Source organism: Colletotrichum aenigma (assembly GCF_013390185.1).
Source record: "Colletotrichum aenigma strain Cg56 chromosome Unknown KSG_Cg56_contig05, whole genome shotgun sequence".
Lineage (NCBI taxonomy): Eukaryota > Fungi > Ascomycota > Sordariomycetes > Glomerellales > Glomerellaceae > Colletotrichum > Colletotrichum aenigma.
The window spans coordinates 3,156,920-3,176,736 of record NW_023500911.1 but is presented as its reverse complement, the minus strand read 5'-3'; the positions used below and the strand labels follow the sequence as shown (position 1 = coordinate 3,176,736).

General features: G+C 43.0%; 3 protein-coding genes across 3 annotated transcripts; 1 reads left to right on the top strand and 2 right to left on the bottom strand.

The window, feature by feature from the left end:
* Positions 1-8,036: 8,036 nt before the first annotated feature.
* CGCA056_v008517 (Uncharacterized protein) lies at positions 8,037-13,131 on the bottom strand (the record flags this gene model as incomplete). The annotated part of the gene is made up of 7 exons (XM_037323764.1): positions 8,037-8,252; positions 8,307-8,689; positions 8,744-8,850; positions 8,904-9,280; positions 9,353-9,692; positions 9,744-12,606; positions 12,678-13,131. 7 exons carry the CDS (start codon positions 13,129-13,131, stop codon positions 8,037-8,039), a joined length of 4,740 nt encoding a protein of 1,579 aa, XP_037177996.1.
* Positions 13,132-14,436: 1,305 nt separating this feature from the next.
* On the bottom strand, positions 14,437-16,121 carry ANP1-1 (Mannan polymerase II complex ANP1 subunit; the record flags this gene model as incomplete). The annotated part of the gene is made up of 5 exons (XM_037323763.1): positions 14,437-14,700; positions 14,754-14,849; positions 14,908-15,227; positions 15,280-15,956; positions 16,048-16,121. 5 exons carry the CDS (start codon positions 16,119-16,121, stop codon positions 14,437-14,439), a joined length of 1,431 nt encoding a protein of 476 aa, XP_037177997.1.
* Positions 16,122-18,834: 2,713 nt separating this feature from the next.
* MTR3 (Exosome complex component MTR3) lies at positions 18,835-19,766 on the top strand (the record flags this gene model as incomplete). The annotated part of the gene is made up of 2 exons (XM_037323762.1): positions 18,835-18,952; positions 19,009-19,766. The coding sequence occupies 2 exons, from the start codon at positions 18,835-18,837 to the stop codon at positions 19,764-19,766; spliced, it is 876 nt and encodes a 291-aa protein (XP_037178478.1).
* Between the last annotated feature and the right edge of the window lie 51 nt (positions 19,767-19,817).

The window sequence follows — 19,817 nt, the reverse complement described above, 5'->3', positions numbered from 1 at the left end:
AAAGCTATTAATAGTAATCCTAACGTTTATAACTACTTTATAGACTTCCTTAAGATAGCTAAAGTAGCCTAAGGGGAATATTGATAAGTTAAAAAAGGTGAATTTAATAATAATAGTACAGCTAATAGCAGTAAAGCTCTTTATTAAAACTGCATAATAGGGCGGAAGATATTATATAGCGTAACAGTATAGAGGTTTTAAGGCTGCTATATTTAGTAGAGCAGCGTAAACGTCTAAATAGTAGAGGAGACTTTAACAGAAGATAGGCGTAAATTAAATATAGTATAGGAGATAAAAGAGACTGATAAAGATAGAGGCAGCTAAAAGAAAACAGTTAACTTAGCTTATTATAATATTTAAAGTTAGAGGAGCGTAGAGGTGAAGAAGATATCTAAGTCTGAACTACTTATAGTTATATAACCTAAAGGTTATTCGTAGAAAGTGACGGGACTAGTTTAGCTTTTGCAGTCAATACTACTTAAATTTCATAATATAAGGCTAGCAGCCTAACTATCAATTATATATTAATATAACTAAAAAGAATAAAATAACTATAACTTTATCTAATTAGAATAAAACATTACAATTATATAAATTACTTATTATAGTAATTCCTATAATTAGCTAAAATGAATAAAAACTATATATTAAGTTAGTTATTATAAAAAGTATATATTAATAGAATAATAATTCCCTAAAGTTAATACTATAGTTATCATTAACTAAAGTTAATATCAAGTTAAGATTTAAAACTAAAATAATAGAAACTAACAATCAATAATAAACTAATAAACTATAACTATAATAATACTATGATCTAAAATATCTAAATTAGATAAAATAAAGCTATAATAATTAACTTTATAATAAAGTTTTTTATAGTTGATTCCCTATTATAGTAATTACTTAAGTAATTACTTAATCAAATAAGGGTTTATAAGGAAAATATATATTATATATTTAATAGATTTTTCCACTTAGAATAGATTTTAAGGAAAAAAGTAATTCAACAGTTTTATCTATTTTACTACTTCTACCTATTACTACTACCTATTATTACTACCTACTACTTATTATTACTATTATTACTATTATTGGTATTATTTCTTTTGTATTAATAATAACTATTTATACTAATATAGTTCATCAGTCAGCGACAAATATCAGTCAGCAACAAACTTTTTCCCAAACGCGGTTTGCACCAAACCACTTAAAGCTTCGACGCTTAATTACTCTGCAACCATCATGCCAATTTACACACAAGAAGACAAGATACTTCTAGGCATCAAGGCGATCCGATCAGCCCGCGCCGCCAGCCGAAAGCTAAGTGTGTTGCATGCTGCGAAGACTTATGGTATCCCCAAAAGTTCTATACGCTATAGAATGAACGATCGACCCTGACGTGAACATGCCTAACCCTAACGATATAAACTTAATCTAATTGAAGAGAAAACTGTAAAAGCGTGTATAATGGAGGTAATGTTAATAAGAGTAGGGGTAGTATTTAATATAATAAAAGGGGGAAACTTTTCGTTTTGTTGATTATTATAATAGAACTCCTCGTATTCAATAATAACCATTTCTAACCAGTATAAATAGTTATTACTAATATAAAAGAAATAATACTAATAATAATAGTGAATAGTAGGTAGTAATAATAAGTAGTAGTAGTTAAATGGATAAAACTGTTGAATTGCTTGCTTCCTCAAAATCTGTTCTAAGTGGAAAAATCCATCGTATATATAATACATTTTTTCCTCGCAAACCTTTACTTAGTTAGGTAATTACTTAATTAAGTAATTACTATAATAGGTAATTAACTGTAAAAACCTTATTATAAAGTTAATTATTACGGCTTTGTTTTATCCGATTCGGGTATTCTAGATCCGTAGTATTATTATAGTTATAGTTTATAGATTTGTTACGGATTATTAGTTTCCGTTGTTTTGGTTTCAAATCTTAACTTAATATTAACTTTAGTCAATAATAACTGTATTATTAACTTTTAGGGAATTGTTATTCCGTTGATATATACTTTTTATGGTAACTGACCTAATATATAGTTTTTATTCGTTTTAGCTAATCGTAGAAATTAGTATAATAGGTAATTTATACGAGTGTGCTTTTTGTTTTAATTAGATAACGTTATGGTCACTTTATTCCTTTTAGTTATATTACTATGTAGTTAATAGTTATAAGGTTACTTATCAAATTATTAGGTGTAGTTTTACTAGTTACACTAGTATTAGTAATCTTAGTTTTACATCTTTTTTATAGCGCTAGTAATATTTAGTTTTACTTAAATTCTCCTTTTAGGGGGTAGTTTTTAGAAAAACACTTCTCTAATACGTTATTAAACAGGATTCTAAAGGATTTCCTTTACGCCTCAGCAGTGTGGAAGATATGGCCAATCTCCTGCTGTGAGCGCGTAATAGCAAGCCTGTTAGTAAGCGATAGGCTAGGCGGTTTGTGGACTCACAGCCTGCTCTGAAAACCAAGTTTAATCATCTATATGATCATTAAAGGGCTCTTTAAGAAGATCCTAAGGTTATATTGAAGTGGTTTGCGCTATTACGCAACATGATGGCTAAGTATGGCATCTAAGAGGGGGGCCTATATAATTTTGATGAAACTGGCTTTATAATAGGTATGATCACTATGTTAATAGTGGTTATATATGCTGATTGACGCAGCAAAGCAAAGTCTGTCCAGCCTGGCAACTATAAATAGGCTATAGTTATTAAATATATTAATTTAGGTGGGTGGTATATCCCTCTATTTATGATTATTAAGGGTGTATATCACCTTGCTAGTTAGACTATGGAATCAGGTTTTCTAGGCAACTAGGTGATCAAACCTATAGCTAATAGATAGACGGATAATCAGATAGGCCTTAACTGGATTAAACACTTTAATAAACACACTAAGAACCAAATAGAGGGCGCCTACTCGATGCTTATTATTAACAGCTATAAAAGCTATTTATCAGCTGAGTTTAATAATTACTATAAGCAGAGTAATATTATAACCATCAGTATGCCTATATATTTATTGCATCTACTACAGCTATGAGATATTACCCTTTATTTGCCTTTAAAACGCATATATAGTGATGAAATCAACCTATTTATTAGAGCCTCTATAAATCATATCACTAAGTCTGAGTTCTTTATTACCTTCTAACAGGCCTACAACAAGGTTTTTAATGAGGAAAACATCAGGTCTGCTTTCCAAGGCGCTGGAACTTCACTATAGGACCCAGACCATATCATCAAAAAGCTTAATATGTATTTACAGACGCTTACACCTCCTATAGCCAACCCTTCAACACCACCACCTTAGCAGTCGCAAACGCCCTCTAACCCACAACAAACCATCTCACAGTCTAACTTTATCAAAAGTTGCATCTCTACTCATCAAGGAAGCTCACTAACACTAATTATTACTACAGTTAAGCAATTATCAAAGGGTGTATAGGTAATAGCGCACTTAATCACTATTTTAACTGATCAGCTTTATACCCTTGAGGATGCAAATATAGCACTTACTAAGCGCCAGAGGGCTAAAAGAACGCAGGTCCAGCTTAGAGGGGCATTTAGTATAGAGGAATCTCAGGTTTTGCTTAAAGGGAAACAAAAAGGGAAACGTCCAGCACCTCAAGAGGATGAGGAGGGGGTTCCATTAAAGAGAGCCCAGCCAGCTTGGAGACGCTGTGGTATGTGTGGTGAGACTGGTCATAATGCGAGAACCTGTTCTAAGGATGTGGAATTATCAAATGATTCGAGTAGTAATGAGGAATAGTTAATTGAATGTGTTGTGGTTGTGCAATAGCAAATATGTAAAAGCGTGTATAATAGAGGTAGTATTATTAAGAGTAGGGGTAGTATTTAATATAATAAAAGGGGGAAACTTTTCGTTTTGTTGATTATTATAATAGAACTCCTCGTATTCAATAATAACCATTTCTAACCAGTATAAATAGTTATTACTAATATAAAAGAAATAATACTAATAATAATAGTGAATAGTAGGTAGTAATAATAAGTAGTAGTAGTTAAATGGATAAAACTGTTGAATTGCTTGCTTCCTCAAAATCTGTTCTAAGTGGAAAAATCCATCGTACATATAACACATTTTTTCCTCGCAAACCTTTACTTAGTTTAGTAATTACTTAATTAGGTAATTACTATGATAGGTAATTAACTGTAAAAACCTTATTATAAAGTTAATTATTACGGCTTTGCTTTATCCGATTCGGGTATTCTAGATCCGTAGTATTATTATAGTTATAGTTTATTAGTTTGTTACGGATTATTAGTTTCCGTTGTTTTGGTTTTAAATCTTAACTTAATATTAACTTTAGTCAATAATAACTGTATTATTAACTTTTAGGGAATTGTTATCCCGTTGATATATACTTTTTATGGTAACTAACCTAATGTATAGTTTTTATTCGTTTTAGCTAATCGTAGGAATTACTATAATAGGTAATTTATACGAGTGTGCTTTTTGTTTTAATTAGATAACGTTATGGTCACTTTATTCCTTTTAGTTATATTACTATGTGATTAATAGTTATAAGAATAATTGTTTAAGTATTAGGTGTAGTTTTACTAGTTACACTAGTATTAGTAATCTTAGCTTTACATCTTTTTTATAGCGCTAGTAATATTTACTTTTACTTAAATTCTCCTTTTAGGGGGTACTTAGTGAGGTCTTCGTAGGTTTTAGAGATAGACCCCCCTTGTTATCCTCTTAAGGTGCTGGACGTTTCCCTTTTTGTTTCCCTTTAAGTAAAACCTAAGATTCCTCTATACTAAGTGCCTCTTTAAGCTAGACCTATATTCTTTTAGCCCTCTAGCATTTAGTAAGTGCTATATTTATATCCTTAAAGGTATGAAGCTAATTCGTTAGAATAGTGATTAAGTGTGTTATTACTTATGCACCCTTTAATAATTACTTAACTGCAGTAATAATTAGTGTTAGTAAGCTTCCTTAATAAGTAGAGATATAACTTTTAATAAAGTTAGACTATAAGATAGTTTGTTATAGGTTAGAGGGTGTTCATAACTGCTAAGGTAGAGGTGTTGAAGGGTTGGCTATAGGAGGTGTAGGCGTCTATAAATATATATCAAGCTTTTTGATAATATGGTCTGGGTCCTATGGTGAAACTCTAGCCCTTTAGAAAGCAGACCTAATGTTTTCCTTATTAAAAACCTTATTATAGGCCTAGTGGAAGGTAATAAAGAACTCAGATTTAGTGATGTGATTTATAGAGGCTCTAATAAATTAGTTGATTTTATTATTATATATATGTTTTAAAGGCGAATAAAGGGTAATATTTAATAGCTGTAGTAGATGCAATAAATATGCAGGCATACTAATAGTTATAATATTATTCTGCTTATAGTAATTATTAAATTCAGCTGATAAATAGCTTTTATAGCTGTTAATAATAAGCATCTAATAGACGCTCTTTATTTAGTTCTTAGTACATTTATTAAAATATTTAATCTAGTTAAGACCTATCTAATTATCCGTCTATCTATTAGCAGTAGGTTTAATCACCTAGTTGCCTAGAAAACCTGATTCTATAGTCTAACTAATAAGGTGATATACACCCTTAATAATTATAAATAGAGGGATATACCACCCACCTAAATTGATATATTTAATAACTATAGCTTATTTATAGTTATTACGCTAGACAAACTTTGCTTTACTACATTAATCAGTATGTATAACCACTATTAATGTAGTGATCATACCTATTATAAAGCTAGTTTTATTAAAATTATATAGGTCCCCCTCTTAGATGCCATACTTAGCCATTATGTTGCATAATAGCGTAAACCACTTTGATATAACCTCTAAAAACTACCAAGACTTAACTAAGTACCCCCTAAAAGGAGAATTTAAGTAAAACTAAATATTACTAGCGCTATGAAAAAGATGTAAAGCTAAGATTACTAATACTAGTGTAACTAGTAAAACTACACCTAATAATTTGATAAGTAACCTTATAACTATTAATTACATGTTAATATAACTAAAAAGAATAAAGTAACTATAACTTAGTCTAAATTAGAATAAAAAGCACACTCGTATAAATTACCTATTATACTAATTTCTACGATTAGCTAAAACGAATAAAAACTATACATTAGGTTAGTTACCATAAAAAGTATATATCAACGGGATAACAATTCCCTAAAAGTTAATAATACAGTTATTATTGACTAAAGTTAACATTAAGTTAAGATTTGAAACCAAAACAACGGAAACTAATAATCCGTAACAAATCTATAAACTATAACTATAATAATACTACGGATCTAGAATACCCGAATCGGATAAAGCAAAGCCGTAATAATTAACTTTATAATAAGGTTTTTACAGTTAATTACCTATCATAGTAATTACCTAATTAAGTAATTACTAAACTAAGTAAAGGTTTGCGAGGAAAAAATGTGTTATATGTACGATGGATTTTTCCACTTAGAACAGATTTTGAGGAAGCAAGCAATTCAACAGTTTTATCCATTTAACTACTACTACTTATTATTACTACCTACTATTCACTATTATTATTAGTATTATTTCTTTTATATTAGTAATAACTATTTATACTGGTTAGAAATGGTTATTATTGAATACGAGGAATTCTATTATAATCAACAAAACGAAAAGTTTCCCCCTTTTATTATATTAAATACTACCCCTACTCTTAATAATACTACCTCTATTATACACGCTTTTACACAGCTTAGTAACTATAAATAGGCTATAGTTATTAAGTATATTAATTTGAGGGGATAGTATATCCTGCCTTTTATAATTATTTAAGGGTTTTATCACCTTATTAACTAATTAATAGAATCAGGCTTTCTAAGCAACTAAGTGATTAAACTAATTACTAACAGATAGACTGATAATAAAACTAGCCTAGACTAGATTAAGTATTTCGAAAAGTATACTTAGGCTTATGCAAAAGGTGTCTATTAGATGCTTATAATTAATAGATATAAGAGCTATTTATCAGCTGAATTTAATAAATACTATAAGCAGAATAATATTATAACTATTAGTATACCTCTATATTTATCTTACTTACTCCAGCTATTAGATATTACGCTATACTTACCTTTAAAATATATATATAGGGATGAAGCTAACCTATTTATTAAATCCTCTATTAACTATGTTATGAAGTCTAAGTTCTTTATTACCTTCTATAAGGCCTGTAATAAGATCTTTATAAATAAAAATATTAAATCTGCCTTTTATAGAGCTAGTATTTTATTATAGGACCTAAATTATATAATTAAGAAACTTAATATATATATATCAATGCCTACACCTCCTATAACTAATCCCTCAACACTATTAGCCTAGCAGTTATAAACACCCTCTAATTAACATAAAGCGCTTTTATAGTTAAACTTTATTAAAACTTAGATCTCAGCCTATTAGAAAAGCTCTCTAACACTAATAATTAAAGCAGTTAACCAGCTAGCAAAAGGTGTATAAGTAATAGCACACTTAATTATAATTTTAATAAATTAAGTGCATATACTTTAGGATGCTAATATAGCGCTTACTAAGCGCCAGAGAGCAAAAAAGATATACATCCAGCTTAGAGGAGCACTTAGTATAGCAGAATCTCAGGTTATCCTGGAAGAAAAGGGCAAAGGGAAACATCCAGCGCCTTAAGAAGGTGAAGATAGGGGTCTGTTGAAGAAGGGTCGGTCGGCTCAACAGCGTTGCGGTGTGTGCGGCAAGACAGGCCATAATGCGCAAACGTGTTCTAAAGATATAGAATCGTCTAGTGAATCAGATGCCGATGAGAGCTAATTGATTTTCTACGTTCTGGTTGTAAAAACTTATACGATGTTTGAAAGATGAGGAAAAGTGTGCGGCTGACTGATATGTGCGGCTGACTGGTAAAGTATGTTATATAAATAGAAATAACTATAAGTAGAATACCTAAGTATTATTACTCTATCTGTATAACCTACTTATTAAAGTCTATTTACTTATATGCTTGCTTCTACTATGACCGCCTGTTCCCCACTAGCTTTTGGTTCTTCTAACGCTAAGTCACCCCTTAGGTCTGGCACAAAGCGGTCAATTCGCTTCCAAGTCTCACTCCAAAGGGTCTCTTTCAAAGGATCTTGGCTGGGCGCTACCAAGTATCCACTGCTTGCTAGAAAAAGGACCACATTCTTGAGATTCTCGCGGACTGCCTCCTCCTGCGAAACTGTTATCAGCAAGCATGGTCGTTCCACAAAATCCGAATTACTCACTAGACTGTCACCCTGCCCACTGTTCATCAAACGATCCATGATATCGATGATCTTAATCCACAAATCCAACATCTCGTCCCATTCGGAAAGAAGCACAAGGTATTGGAGAAAGACTTTGCAAAGCAAAGAAGCGGCCTGAACTCGCATCTCACTCATACCTACAGGGTCGGAAGAGAAGACCTCTGGCTTCAAGAGCTTGTGGATCAACGGGAACAGAACCTCTCCAAATATCGCTATCCACTCCTTGTGGTCGTTGCAGGTGAGATCTGGCGAGAGCAACGATCGCTGGAGTGAAGTGAAGGCCTGGAGGCGAACATCTCGACATGGATTCGTGCATTGCGTTGTGAGAGCCTGAAAAATGGGCAACCAGTACGCAGACCATGCTGGGGCAGCGTATCAGACATTGTTTGCAGCAGGGATAATCACTGTCAGCGTACCTTCATTGTTTTCAAGATGGGACTGCTTCATCAAGAAGGGAATGCGTGCCGTCATACTGTAAATCGTGCTGATTGCTTTGGAGCCACGAGACACAACTTCGACAAGACTGCAGAATGTTTAGCTGTCTCGAGGCTTCAGATGCGGCCTGCAGCTACTCACCTAGGGTTTTCGCGTGTACCCTCACGAGTCTTGCGCTGCTTTGCATCAGCTACAGCAGCACGGCCGGCCACCGAGGCGAACTCTCCGAGTAGCAAGATAGCAGACTCATAGTTATCCGCAATGATGGCTGGCGGGGCTCCACCGCAACCCATTTCCAGTATATCGAAAACAAGTGACGCCGAGTCATGTCGCAGAGCCAGTGCTCGCATAATGGCCCAGAAGTCCGGAGAGGTCATGATCTCGTTGCGAAGTGGGCTTGGCTCGTCGATGCAAATTCTCAATCCCTGAAGGAGCAGAACCGAGGTCTTTGCCAGCACGTCCTTCGCAAAACTCGATATGGTGTGAAGTAGGACGGGCACGTTAATATAGTCATGAGTCTGCGAGGAGCCAGAATTAGATTTAAAATGTTGCAGTGGTACAATGGGAACTAAGCCTTTGTCACTACTTACGTAGCTAACGTGCAATAGCTTCAAAAGGTAGAAGGCAGCCCTTGAGACAAGAATGTAGTGGTAGCGTCCAGCATCCCGCAGTACTGCTTGCAATGCGTCGATAACCCGCTTGCCAACAAGTTGGATGGTGTCTTGGTCACGAAGAGCAAGTACGGTACTGAATTCCAGGATGTAGGCCATTGCTGGGTCATAGACGATCCCAGCTTGTGCGGTCTTCTGTCCATTCATAGGCGAGGACGGCACATCAGATTTGACGACTATCACCGTAGAACTGTGATCCTCTGGCAAAGCATCTAACAGCGCATTGACGAGAGGCTCCAATTCATCAGGTGGCAGGTTTCTGTGTCCCATTATTCAGCGGTGGCTAACATCAACCCGAGTGCAAACTTACGAGATGTTGGCAAAGACTTCGCCCATACGGCATTGGTTGACGCAGTCGACAGTGCATAGTGTGCTTTCGAGCTCTTCCTCCGAAGGCTCGGGTGGGTCGTCAGCTGCGTAGCTGGAGATGTAGCTAGTAAACGCAGAGAAGAAACCAGTCTCCACGGCTTTTGAACCTCTATCGATGACTTGAGAGGGCGTCTGCAGCGGAATAGGGTTGATGCCAAGAGAACCCTCCAAAAAGAAGGACGGGACGAGAGAGTTGACGAAAAGGTTGAGCCAGATACGAGTAATAGATTTCCAGCCGCTGCGAATCAAGTGCTCATTGCCGGTCACGACGCGGAAAAGTACCAGCGTGGCCAGCTGCGCGCGGAAGTCTCTACCCAGCTTGACCGCCAGCTCACTGACCATGACACTGCTCTCACCAGCTTGAACCTCGGTGTTCAAGCTTGTATTGAAAGGAATCTCGGTGGCCAGCGTTGTCATGTGGCTGAGTGAGTATACAATCTGATTGAGAGCATCAGCATTCTTGTATTTGGCAGCTACTCGCGCGCACTCATCGAAGCCGGTAACAATTCTGGCAAAGACCGCATCGTCCGTGGCAGACATGAAAACGTATGACAGTGTTGAGACGATTGGCCGCCACGTCGCTGCGAACATGTCCGCGTCGTAGATGTTCGTATCGCATAGGACCAATGGCCGCACCGACTCAGACTTCACAATAAGCTCCCGCCAGGCGTAGTCGAAAGCGTGCTTATTGTCGTGTTCGTCAGGGAGAATGATCTCATTCGTTCTGATGTTGTCATAAATACTTTGGAGGTAACTAGGGGCAAAGTCTTGCCCGTCATTGACGCCCCTCAAATTCCGTGCAAAGTCATCTACTGTCATGCGCTTCTGACCCTTGAGGTTGGGGTTATGCTGGTCCGTATTCAGCATGATGATGGCATACGTCAAGACGAAGACTGCATCTGCGTTGGCAACTTCAGTCGGTGTTGCCATGGAGCAGTATTTGGCGGCGAAACAAGTGACGATCCTCTCAATCAATGCGGATTCTCCAGGAAGTCGGAACGTCTCCAGGAGGCCTCTGAGCGCCTCGTCAACTCGTTTTTCAGAAAAGTCGAAAAGATTCATGTATGCCTCGAGGACGGTTTCACAGCCCTTCTTCGACAGATACTCCCCAAGAACCTTCTTTGACACTCGAGAGGTGCCTTTGAGGAACTGGGCAACCGAAACAGCATCTTTGACGTTCTGGATGATGCCCTGTGCCTCGAGATAAGCCAGACCTCCCTTCGGATTCTCGTTGAATTTGCTCGTTCCTTTGATAATAATCTTCTTCTTCCGCCGTCGCTCTCGTAATTCGGCCGGATCTAGGTACTCTTCCACTACTGGCGGCTCATCCAGTCGCTCAGCGAGGAACTGTATGTATCGGAGAAGTGCGTCTAAACATAGCGGCGGAACGCTTGTGGTAGACCAAGTAGCGCTGTCAGGGAGGGCATTTCTCGCCAGTAGTCCGATCATGTCTTCGCAAAGATCTGCTCGATCGGCGTCGCAGTCGTAGTTGACAAACAATTCGGCCATGAACGTCGGCATCCGTGCCAAGACACCAATGCTTTCAACCATTGCCTGTCGCGCGTCGGGCTTCCTTGCGCCGCCTTCAAGGCCCAGTTTCTGCCTATCCTTCACTGGTACTGGCGTGGAACGTCCGCTGCTGGTCTGCGACGGTGGAGGTTTGACCAGTTTGGGAGACTGCGGTATTCCGGCATACAGCGTTGGGTCAATACCGGGTTCGCGTGGTATTTCTACTGATGGGTGAAGACACGCAACGAGGTATGAGAGGAACAGTTCCTGCTGCAGTTTTAGAACGCCGCGGCAAGTGGCTAACAAAGTGCCAGCAACAATCAGGGATTCTTGAAGAATGGCCATATTATCAGACCTCACAAGCTGAAAGAGGTAACAACAAAGCCTGTCTTCCGCAATGCCAGCCAAAGCTGGATGTCGTGCGATGGAGGGCCCTGATACCTCAAGTGCCACGTGTATGATGCGCAAAGCCATTACCCTCATCGTATCTGTGTGCTGGCGGTCGTTAGGATCTAGAAAGTTGACTAGGACTCTGAAGAGCTCCCGAACTGATGGCAGCGAGTAGGGTCGCAGGTCGAGGGATTCGGAACTTTCTTCGCCATCACCTCCTGCTTCGCCATCACCTCCTGCTTCGGCGCCAGTGTTGATATTGGGCTTGGATTCTCCAGAGTCGTAGCTTTCTTGAGATGGCTGGTTCAGGTCTACTGGCGTTGAACTCGATGTCGACAAGCGAGCTTCATTCTCTGGTCCTGGGGCTTGCAAACCAGCAGCAGCATTTGCAGCAGGGTCCATCTTTACGCTGTCCATGTCCGCACTCGTCTGTTTATCGAGAGCATCAGACTCGTCTCCGGCTTCGACTTCCAAGTGCTTCACGTCCTCGAAGATGATTTGGCACATGCGAACCATTGACGCCTCAGCCGTGCGGCGTAGCACGGGTGAGAAACGGGGTTGTGAACAGATGGCCAATCCTCTGCCCATCATATCGCATACGCTTTCGTCGCTGAGAATGTCACCCCCAGGCCCTGACATCATGTCTTCCATCAGATGGAGAATCATGAGCAAAACAACTTCAACCTGGCCAGAGTCACTGCCATCAAATTGGCAACGCGTGACTGCTGCGGATAGTGACTGCATCGCCAGGGCGAATCGCGGGGAGGTCGGGCCAATGAAGCCATAGGCGAGGAACTTGCGGAGTGCTCCGAGCGTGAGTATCGTGACAGGCGCAGCGGTGCCTTTGGTTTGTATGATCTGCAAGAATGGACTCAGAAGCGATAACGCGTCAAACGAATGAATGTCTGGTACGTAGACAGTGGTCAGCAAGGCTGGTCTATGGTATACCTCAAAGGAGAACAAGGCAATATCTTACCTCGAACGCTGGCCAGTTCGTGTCGAAGCTTCCCAAAGCCAGCCATCAGAGGATTGTCCTGTATGCTGCGGCCCCTTTTCCCACGTAGACCCCATCGGTTGGCAGAAGCCGCATCCTGTAAATTGTCTGCGTTGAGAGCACTGCCAGTAGCTTTCGGGCCTCTGGGTGTAGCATTCGTGGGGCCTAAGTATATCGGGTTCGGGTTTCCGCCGAGAATGGCGGATACAGAAGAATGCGGTGAGCGCGCATGCTTGTGCAGTGCCGACGTTATGGATATGCACTCCGACATGACCAGAGACACTGGGTCTACGGCGACCGAGACAGGCCGACTTCGATATTGCATTCTGGGAGGCATCACGGAGGGTCCGTTAGGCCTGCGCAGGTCGAGGCTGAGATGACCGGTTGAGGTAGGCGCTGCCTCGGGGTGCTCGGGTTCGTCACCATCTCGAAGCATGTTTGATTGAGCGGGGAAGTGGTGGACGCGGATGCGAATGCGGCGGATACTTGCCCACAAGGTTGGATATTCTGCAAGCTTGCCCCTTCTCGGACAGAAGTGAACCGAGAAATCGGACAGGGAACGGATACGCTCATGCGCGTGACAATCGTATTATCTGAATCGGATCAGAGCTCGAGGGCCATCAAGAACGCAGGACCACTGGACATTGAGCCTTCAGGTTCTCGTCTGCAAATCGGAGGTTGATTGTTGCGTGTCTGGTTATAACAGCTGTCGCCAAAAAGAGGACCCCGGCAATTGACCAGGTTGCAGGAGCTCCAGATTAACGTGTGAAGTCTGGGTGGCACTCGTGGTAGCTGGCAGTACGTCTCTAGGTACCCGAGGTACCTGGTGGTCATCCAACAGGGTGCTTGCTTACCTTATCGGGTGGACCGTCCTATCAGGTCTACTACTATGTAGTATCTTACCTCTGCTAGGCGTTGTGCCATCTTGGGGCAGACTCGAGACTTCCCATGTACCTTAAGGTATCTAGGCATAGGTATGTTTGCGCGAGGTAAGAATACACACCTACTCAGCTAATCAGGTAGGCAGGCACTGTTTGGAAGTATTTGAGACCAATTCGGCACGTACACTCTGCTCTTAGATGCAACTATGCCTTGAATACTACTAACGCGAGCACGCGAAGAAGATGGATTTACATGGCATCATGCTTAGCCATGTGTGCTCTTATTTTCTCCACTTCAGCAACGTCAACAATATCAGCAGTGTCGTCAGTGCCTTGTCAATGATGGCGTGTACATTCGTTCCTTGTTCATGACGGGAATAACGTGTTAGGGCCGACCCATCGAGACCGCTGGATATTTTGAAAATGCCTCAACATACCGAACTTTCTCAGGGCCAGTCACATAGAAGATGCTGGTCACAATAGCCTCGATTTGAGTCTTGAAGTAAGTGCCTGCCCTCACACTATTCCAACTTATCGTCACTCGACACTCACCTTCCCGCTCAACAAACGATACATGTGGTACACGTAGATCCTCCTGTTTCACCTCGTAATGGTAAATGAGGCGACTGCGTTTAGTCGTGCCTTTGTGTACCTTCCAACGCCTCTCTAACTAAGGCACTGTCCCTTTACAAAACATCCCATAGTACCCCAAATCGAGGTACATGTAGTATACACAGTGAAAATGCAATTGTGAAGAGCATCTGCCGGCCAGGCAGATGATGAACTCAAAGTCTTTCGGCTGAACCTCGGCACGTTCTACGACCATGTAGATTCGTGTTTAGCTCTGCTTGCGGCTGACTTCAGCGTTCTGCATCCTTCGCGAAACCTCCACCCTCCTTCTCCCTCTCCTTCTTCTTCTCCTTCTTCTCCTCCCCCCCAATAGCGTTCTGTCTCTTCTTGGTTTCTTGCTTGCTCTTCTTGTCTTCCGTCGCAAGATGCTGCATATCGGATTTGTCCTTCTCCCACTGGCTGCTCGCGTCGCCAAATTGCTCCTTGACTTTCTTCGCCTTCTCTGCCTTCTCCTCCTCTTCCTTCTCTCTTGCCAACCTCTCTTGCTCCATTTCCTGACCACCGTTAGATCTGATTATTCGACCTAACGAATCGAATGACAACATACCTCCATGTGCTTGATGTCATCCACGCTTGGTTCGTAAAGATGCCAAATCGTGTAATGCGGCAGGCCAACGACTGAGTAGTCCATCCGCTTCGCCATCTATGCCATCGACGTTAAAAAAAATCGTTGACTCAAGCTTAAGCACACAAAATCTTACCTTGCCAAATCCCTCCGTCTCCGCGTGCTTCTCGAAACTGAAAGCTGGAAAGTGAACGCCTGACCGGAATACTCTTGCTTTGGCCAGGATGCTGACGCCCCCCACCCCATCAATCTCCATCTCCATGTCGGGGTCCCCGTACGGATCTCGCAGATATGCCAGGTGGGGTCGCCATGTAGCGTACTCGGCATAACCTTCAACAATGACAGCATCCTCGTCCAGGGTGTCAGCGAGGGCCAACGCTGTCTCTGACTCCTGCCAAGAGTTCAGATCGTAAGGCTGCTCACCCCCAAGCCAATCAGGCAGGGGACGCCAAACGTCTATGCGGTGTTCAGCCATGGCAACGGGCCTGCGAGTTTCATTAAGACTTACTTGGCACGATGACATCCTTATTGTGGCGCATAAGATCCTCAAGAATGGTGAAGGGTGCCGTTTCGACGTCAACATCTCTCCAATACACCCACGAGTGATAAGGCCGCAGGGCTGCACTAAGAAGCCAGTTCCGGGCCTGAGCCATCAACTTCCGTCTGCTTGCCTGAGCAGCGAAGCCGTGACGACTCTCAACATCCTGATTGACCTTTTGCCCGAAGTCCTTCTCAATGATAGAAATCTCACCATATGGCTGTTTCACATCCTCGTCGGCCTGGAGCCCCTCTAGGTTGTTTGACAGAACCTCGAGAGTTCGGTCTTTGGAATCGGATACGAGGAAGGCGAGATCGATCAAGTGATGTGGGTACGTGAAGTTTCGTAGATGGGAGAAGAACATCGGCAAATGGTTCTCGGCATCTCTCAGAGGCACGCAAAGAAGAATGCGCTCCTCACGCTCCCAGCCGCGGGCGGTGCCTTGCACATTGCTGAGGTCGTAGTATCGTACTGTTTCAAGCTGCAGGTCGTCGCTCGCTGAAAGCAGGCCAAGAGACACAATCGAGGTCAGTGATGCACCTGGCCATACGAGAATTAGGAAAAGGATGGCCAAGATGGCAACAATGGCCAAACGGGTGAGCAGACGCTGTCGACGGCGGTTCGCGGGTGTCGCTCGGGGCTGGTATCTACGAGGGAGCATCGTCAGGTTTCGTGGCAGTTGAGGAATGAACCGCACAGGAGGAAGTGTTTGAGGGCAATGACAGCTGTGCGACGTACCTGTGAGGGGAGATTTCAAACGTGTTGCCCCTGGGGTATCCATTGGAGAAACCGCCGGAGTGATGGCGAGGCATCACTTTGGAGCCCGACGATGCATATGACGGCAACATCCAGGGCACTGGGTAGAGGGACTAAGCCCTTAGCTGGGAATGGAGCTTCGAACAGTTGCGGTATAATTCCACCGGACGTTGGGAGTCGTGATGTTCAAGCAGTCAAGGGCATCTGGCAACCGTAGCACTTTCGCGTGGAACGAAAGTTGATTGCGCTGGGACGATTGCGCGGCGGGGAGCACTTGTATGAGTTCCGAATGCAAGAAAACCGGTTGAGCAGCGCGCAACTGAACAGGGCAGGGTATCTCAGCTGTTGCGAGCCGTAATCGTGATGTTTTCGAATGATTGTCGTCGAGGGGTGGGCTAAGCGTCGAGAGCTCGCGTCGTTGCGAGAGGTAGGGTAGATAGGTACAGGGGAAGGGAGGCCGACGTGCTTAAACACGGCGAACGCTTGTGCATGAGGTAAGGCACCTTGAGGTAGGTACCTTAGACATACTATGCCACTAGGTGTTCTGTGACCTGCAGCGCCATCCCCACCTCATTCTCAGCTTGGGAATTAGGTGGCCTGAGCACCTGCACGATTACTGTAGGGGTAGTAGGGTACAGCACAGCGAGCACAGTGTCTTGCCTCGGAACCTGAGTAAGCTCTCAATACCTCTCTTCATTGGCTCACATCTCTCCCAGGGGGCTCCCTCAAGTATCGCTTCCGCTCTCAAACCGAGGATAGTATTCGTACTCTGGAACCTCGTCCGCATGTGTACCTTTCCTTCCAGATCCTGTCTTAGGTTGTCTCGCATGGTAATCTGCTCTGTGGGCCGTCTATAATGTACAGACAGACACACGGCTGCACGCTCGTAACAAGGGAGAAGGGCATCTAGCCGGCAGATATCGATACCGAGATAGTCTTACGTGCTAAAGTCTCAGTCGTTCTTAGTTGCGTCGATTCCCTCACTGACATCGAGATATCATGTACGGACCAATGGCGGTCGCATTCTCCCTGAAACAGAAGGGCCCAACTACTTAAATTGGCGATGTTGTCGAGTTACAGCACTCGCACATGGTCGACATGGAACACAGCACCTGGGTGAAGCCTGCCGCCTAAAAGGGGGCATGTGTACGGTTTCAACCTCAGCCGGCATCTTGGCTTTTGGGGCGGCCAACAATACATGGACTTAGGCACTGGTCAAAGACTACGGAGTCGACACATAGCGGGCGTCACACAATCGTCAATCATAGACGCATAAGCGGAGCGCGTCGAAGTCAAGAAACACCTCGGCAGTGCAAAAGCAAGGACATACCTCCAAACCATTCCGATGATTTGACCCAACCTGCCACCAGTTGCCCCAGATATGATCCTAATATCTAGAACGCGCCATTAGCCGGGATCCAATGTAAGGTCGCAGTAGAAATGGAGACAAAAACGGCGAGTCAGACAAGCCAGTTTACTCATTCAGTCGGCCGGCCCCAGCCTCCCAGAGCTTCAGAACGAAGGACCGAGAGGCCGGGACACTGAAGCTAAATTACGGTTCCGGAGGAATCAACTCCACCACCATCCTTATCCCTCGTATGAGAGACTCCAGTGCGAGAGTATAGCTCGGCCGACTTGAGATAGTTGAATGGATAAGCTATGGTCATCATGTAGATCCCGAGTGTCACTGAGATGGGGATCATGGGGAAAGAGGGTTGCGAGAGTAAAGAGTAGACCTACCATTGAAATAATTTCCAGCAGGTGTCAAAAGCAGCCCTCTGAGAAGCTTTGGAGGCCTCAGTCGCACAATATTTGCCTTCAGACAATGCCGGGTTAGCATACGATATTATTTCAAAACTCTCAGCAGGCAGTAGACAGGGTATCCATCAGAATTTTTTTTTTGGTAAATGGGTATCATCACAGATCTCAGTAGCAGAACTGAATGAAAGGTTGTTCATCACGGACGTGGGGTGGAGGAGGGGGATTTGCGTAGATAGCTAGAACTTACCGAATACACGACATCCTGTCTACCAGAAATGCTGGACTGACGACGAGAGTCGGCGGGGTGATGCTCTGTGTCCAAGTCAGCGCCTGCCTCAAAGAATAGTTGCCGCAAAGGTGATTTGGAAGAAAGGTCCCAGAACAGGTTGAGGTCAGATGGTAGTGCATGTTGTTCGTGCGCTCAGGGTATCGCGTGAACTAGTGGAAGATGTTGCATCATATGCAGGGGATAGATAGGTGATAGGAATAGGCATTGAGCACTTACCATTGCGATGCAGCCCGGCAGCCCAGGACTGAGCCTGATGAGGATGAAAATATCTCAACGATGGGTGAAATCAAGGGACAAATGTAGGAACGAGGTGCAAAATTTTTTGGGCTTGAAGTAGTAGCCCACTAAGCTGGATACGTGCATAAGCACACTTATCCTCTCTTTTGTGCCGAGAGCTGTGAGTGGGACCGGCTTGCCCCTGTTGAATTCAGTTAAACGAGTCTACCTCTCTATTGAAAAGAACCTCAGCTGAATGAAAATTCACCTCCCAGCGACTTTGATAAAAGCCTCCCAAGCGATCAGCCGAACTGTGAAGTGACTATTCAACTAAGAGCCCAATTCTTTCTCAGAAAGATTCGAAGTTACTTCGAACAACCAGTTGGGCGTTACGTTCACTACTTCAGATTAGTTGGCTATCTAGCTTGCTATACGCCCTGCGGTCTTTCCGACATACGCTCCTGCCATTTCCGTGCCTTCAACCGCGAAACTGTCGACACGACATGTCCGACCGACGAAGAATTAATGGCCCGCCCGGTCCCACTCTACCGCCCTTGTTCGATGGCTGCAGCTCTAAATCAAGTTCCAGAGCAAGGCCAGCAAACGGAATCCGAGGATTATGTTGGTTCAATCCTTTGCGGTAGTCTCGTCACTCACAATACTAACTATACGACCAGTTCTCAAGACCGGCGTAGCCCCCACGGCATCTGGATCCGCCTACATGGAAATCGAGCCCCCTCAGCTTCAGACCAATCCTATAGCAAATGCCAATGGCATGAAGCTCATTTGCACCGTTCACGGACCTCGTTCCCTTCCCCGGTCCGCACCCTTCTCACCCTACCTGGTTCTCTCCACACACGTCAAGTACGCACCGTTTGCTACTCGTCAACGCCGTGGATACCTGCGCGACTCGAGCGAAAGAGACCTAAGTGTCCATCTCGACACTGCTCTACGTGGGGCCATTATTGCTGACAGATGGCCCAAGAGTGGCGTTGACGTCATTGTCACCATCATCGAGGGGGATCAAGAGCGAGAGCTCTCTTATTCCCAAGGTAATGAGCAGTGGGACGTGATGAACGTTTTGAGTGGCTGCATCACGGTTGCGGCTGCCGCTCTAACTGACGCTGGGATTGACTGTGTGGACATGGTAACTGGAGGCGTTGCTGCAGTTGTAGGAGAAGCGGTCGGCGACCTGTCGGCAACTTCAATCGTCATGGATCCTGTTTCATTCGATCACGAAAGAATCTTGGCTGCTTGCTGTGTTGCCTATCTGCCTAGCCGCGCCGAGATGACCAATCTGTGGCTCAAAGGTCAGCTTCCACCTTCTGATCCTCTCCTTCATATGAAGTTGGTGGATCGAGCTATTCAGGCGTCGAAAGGCAACTATCGGGCGGTTTTAGAGAGGCTTCAGGATCACCAGCCACCCCAAGGCTAGTCAAGTCTTGATCTGGATACAGCTAGAGAACGCAATATCTTGCCTAGTTCG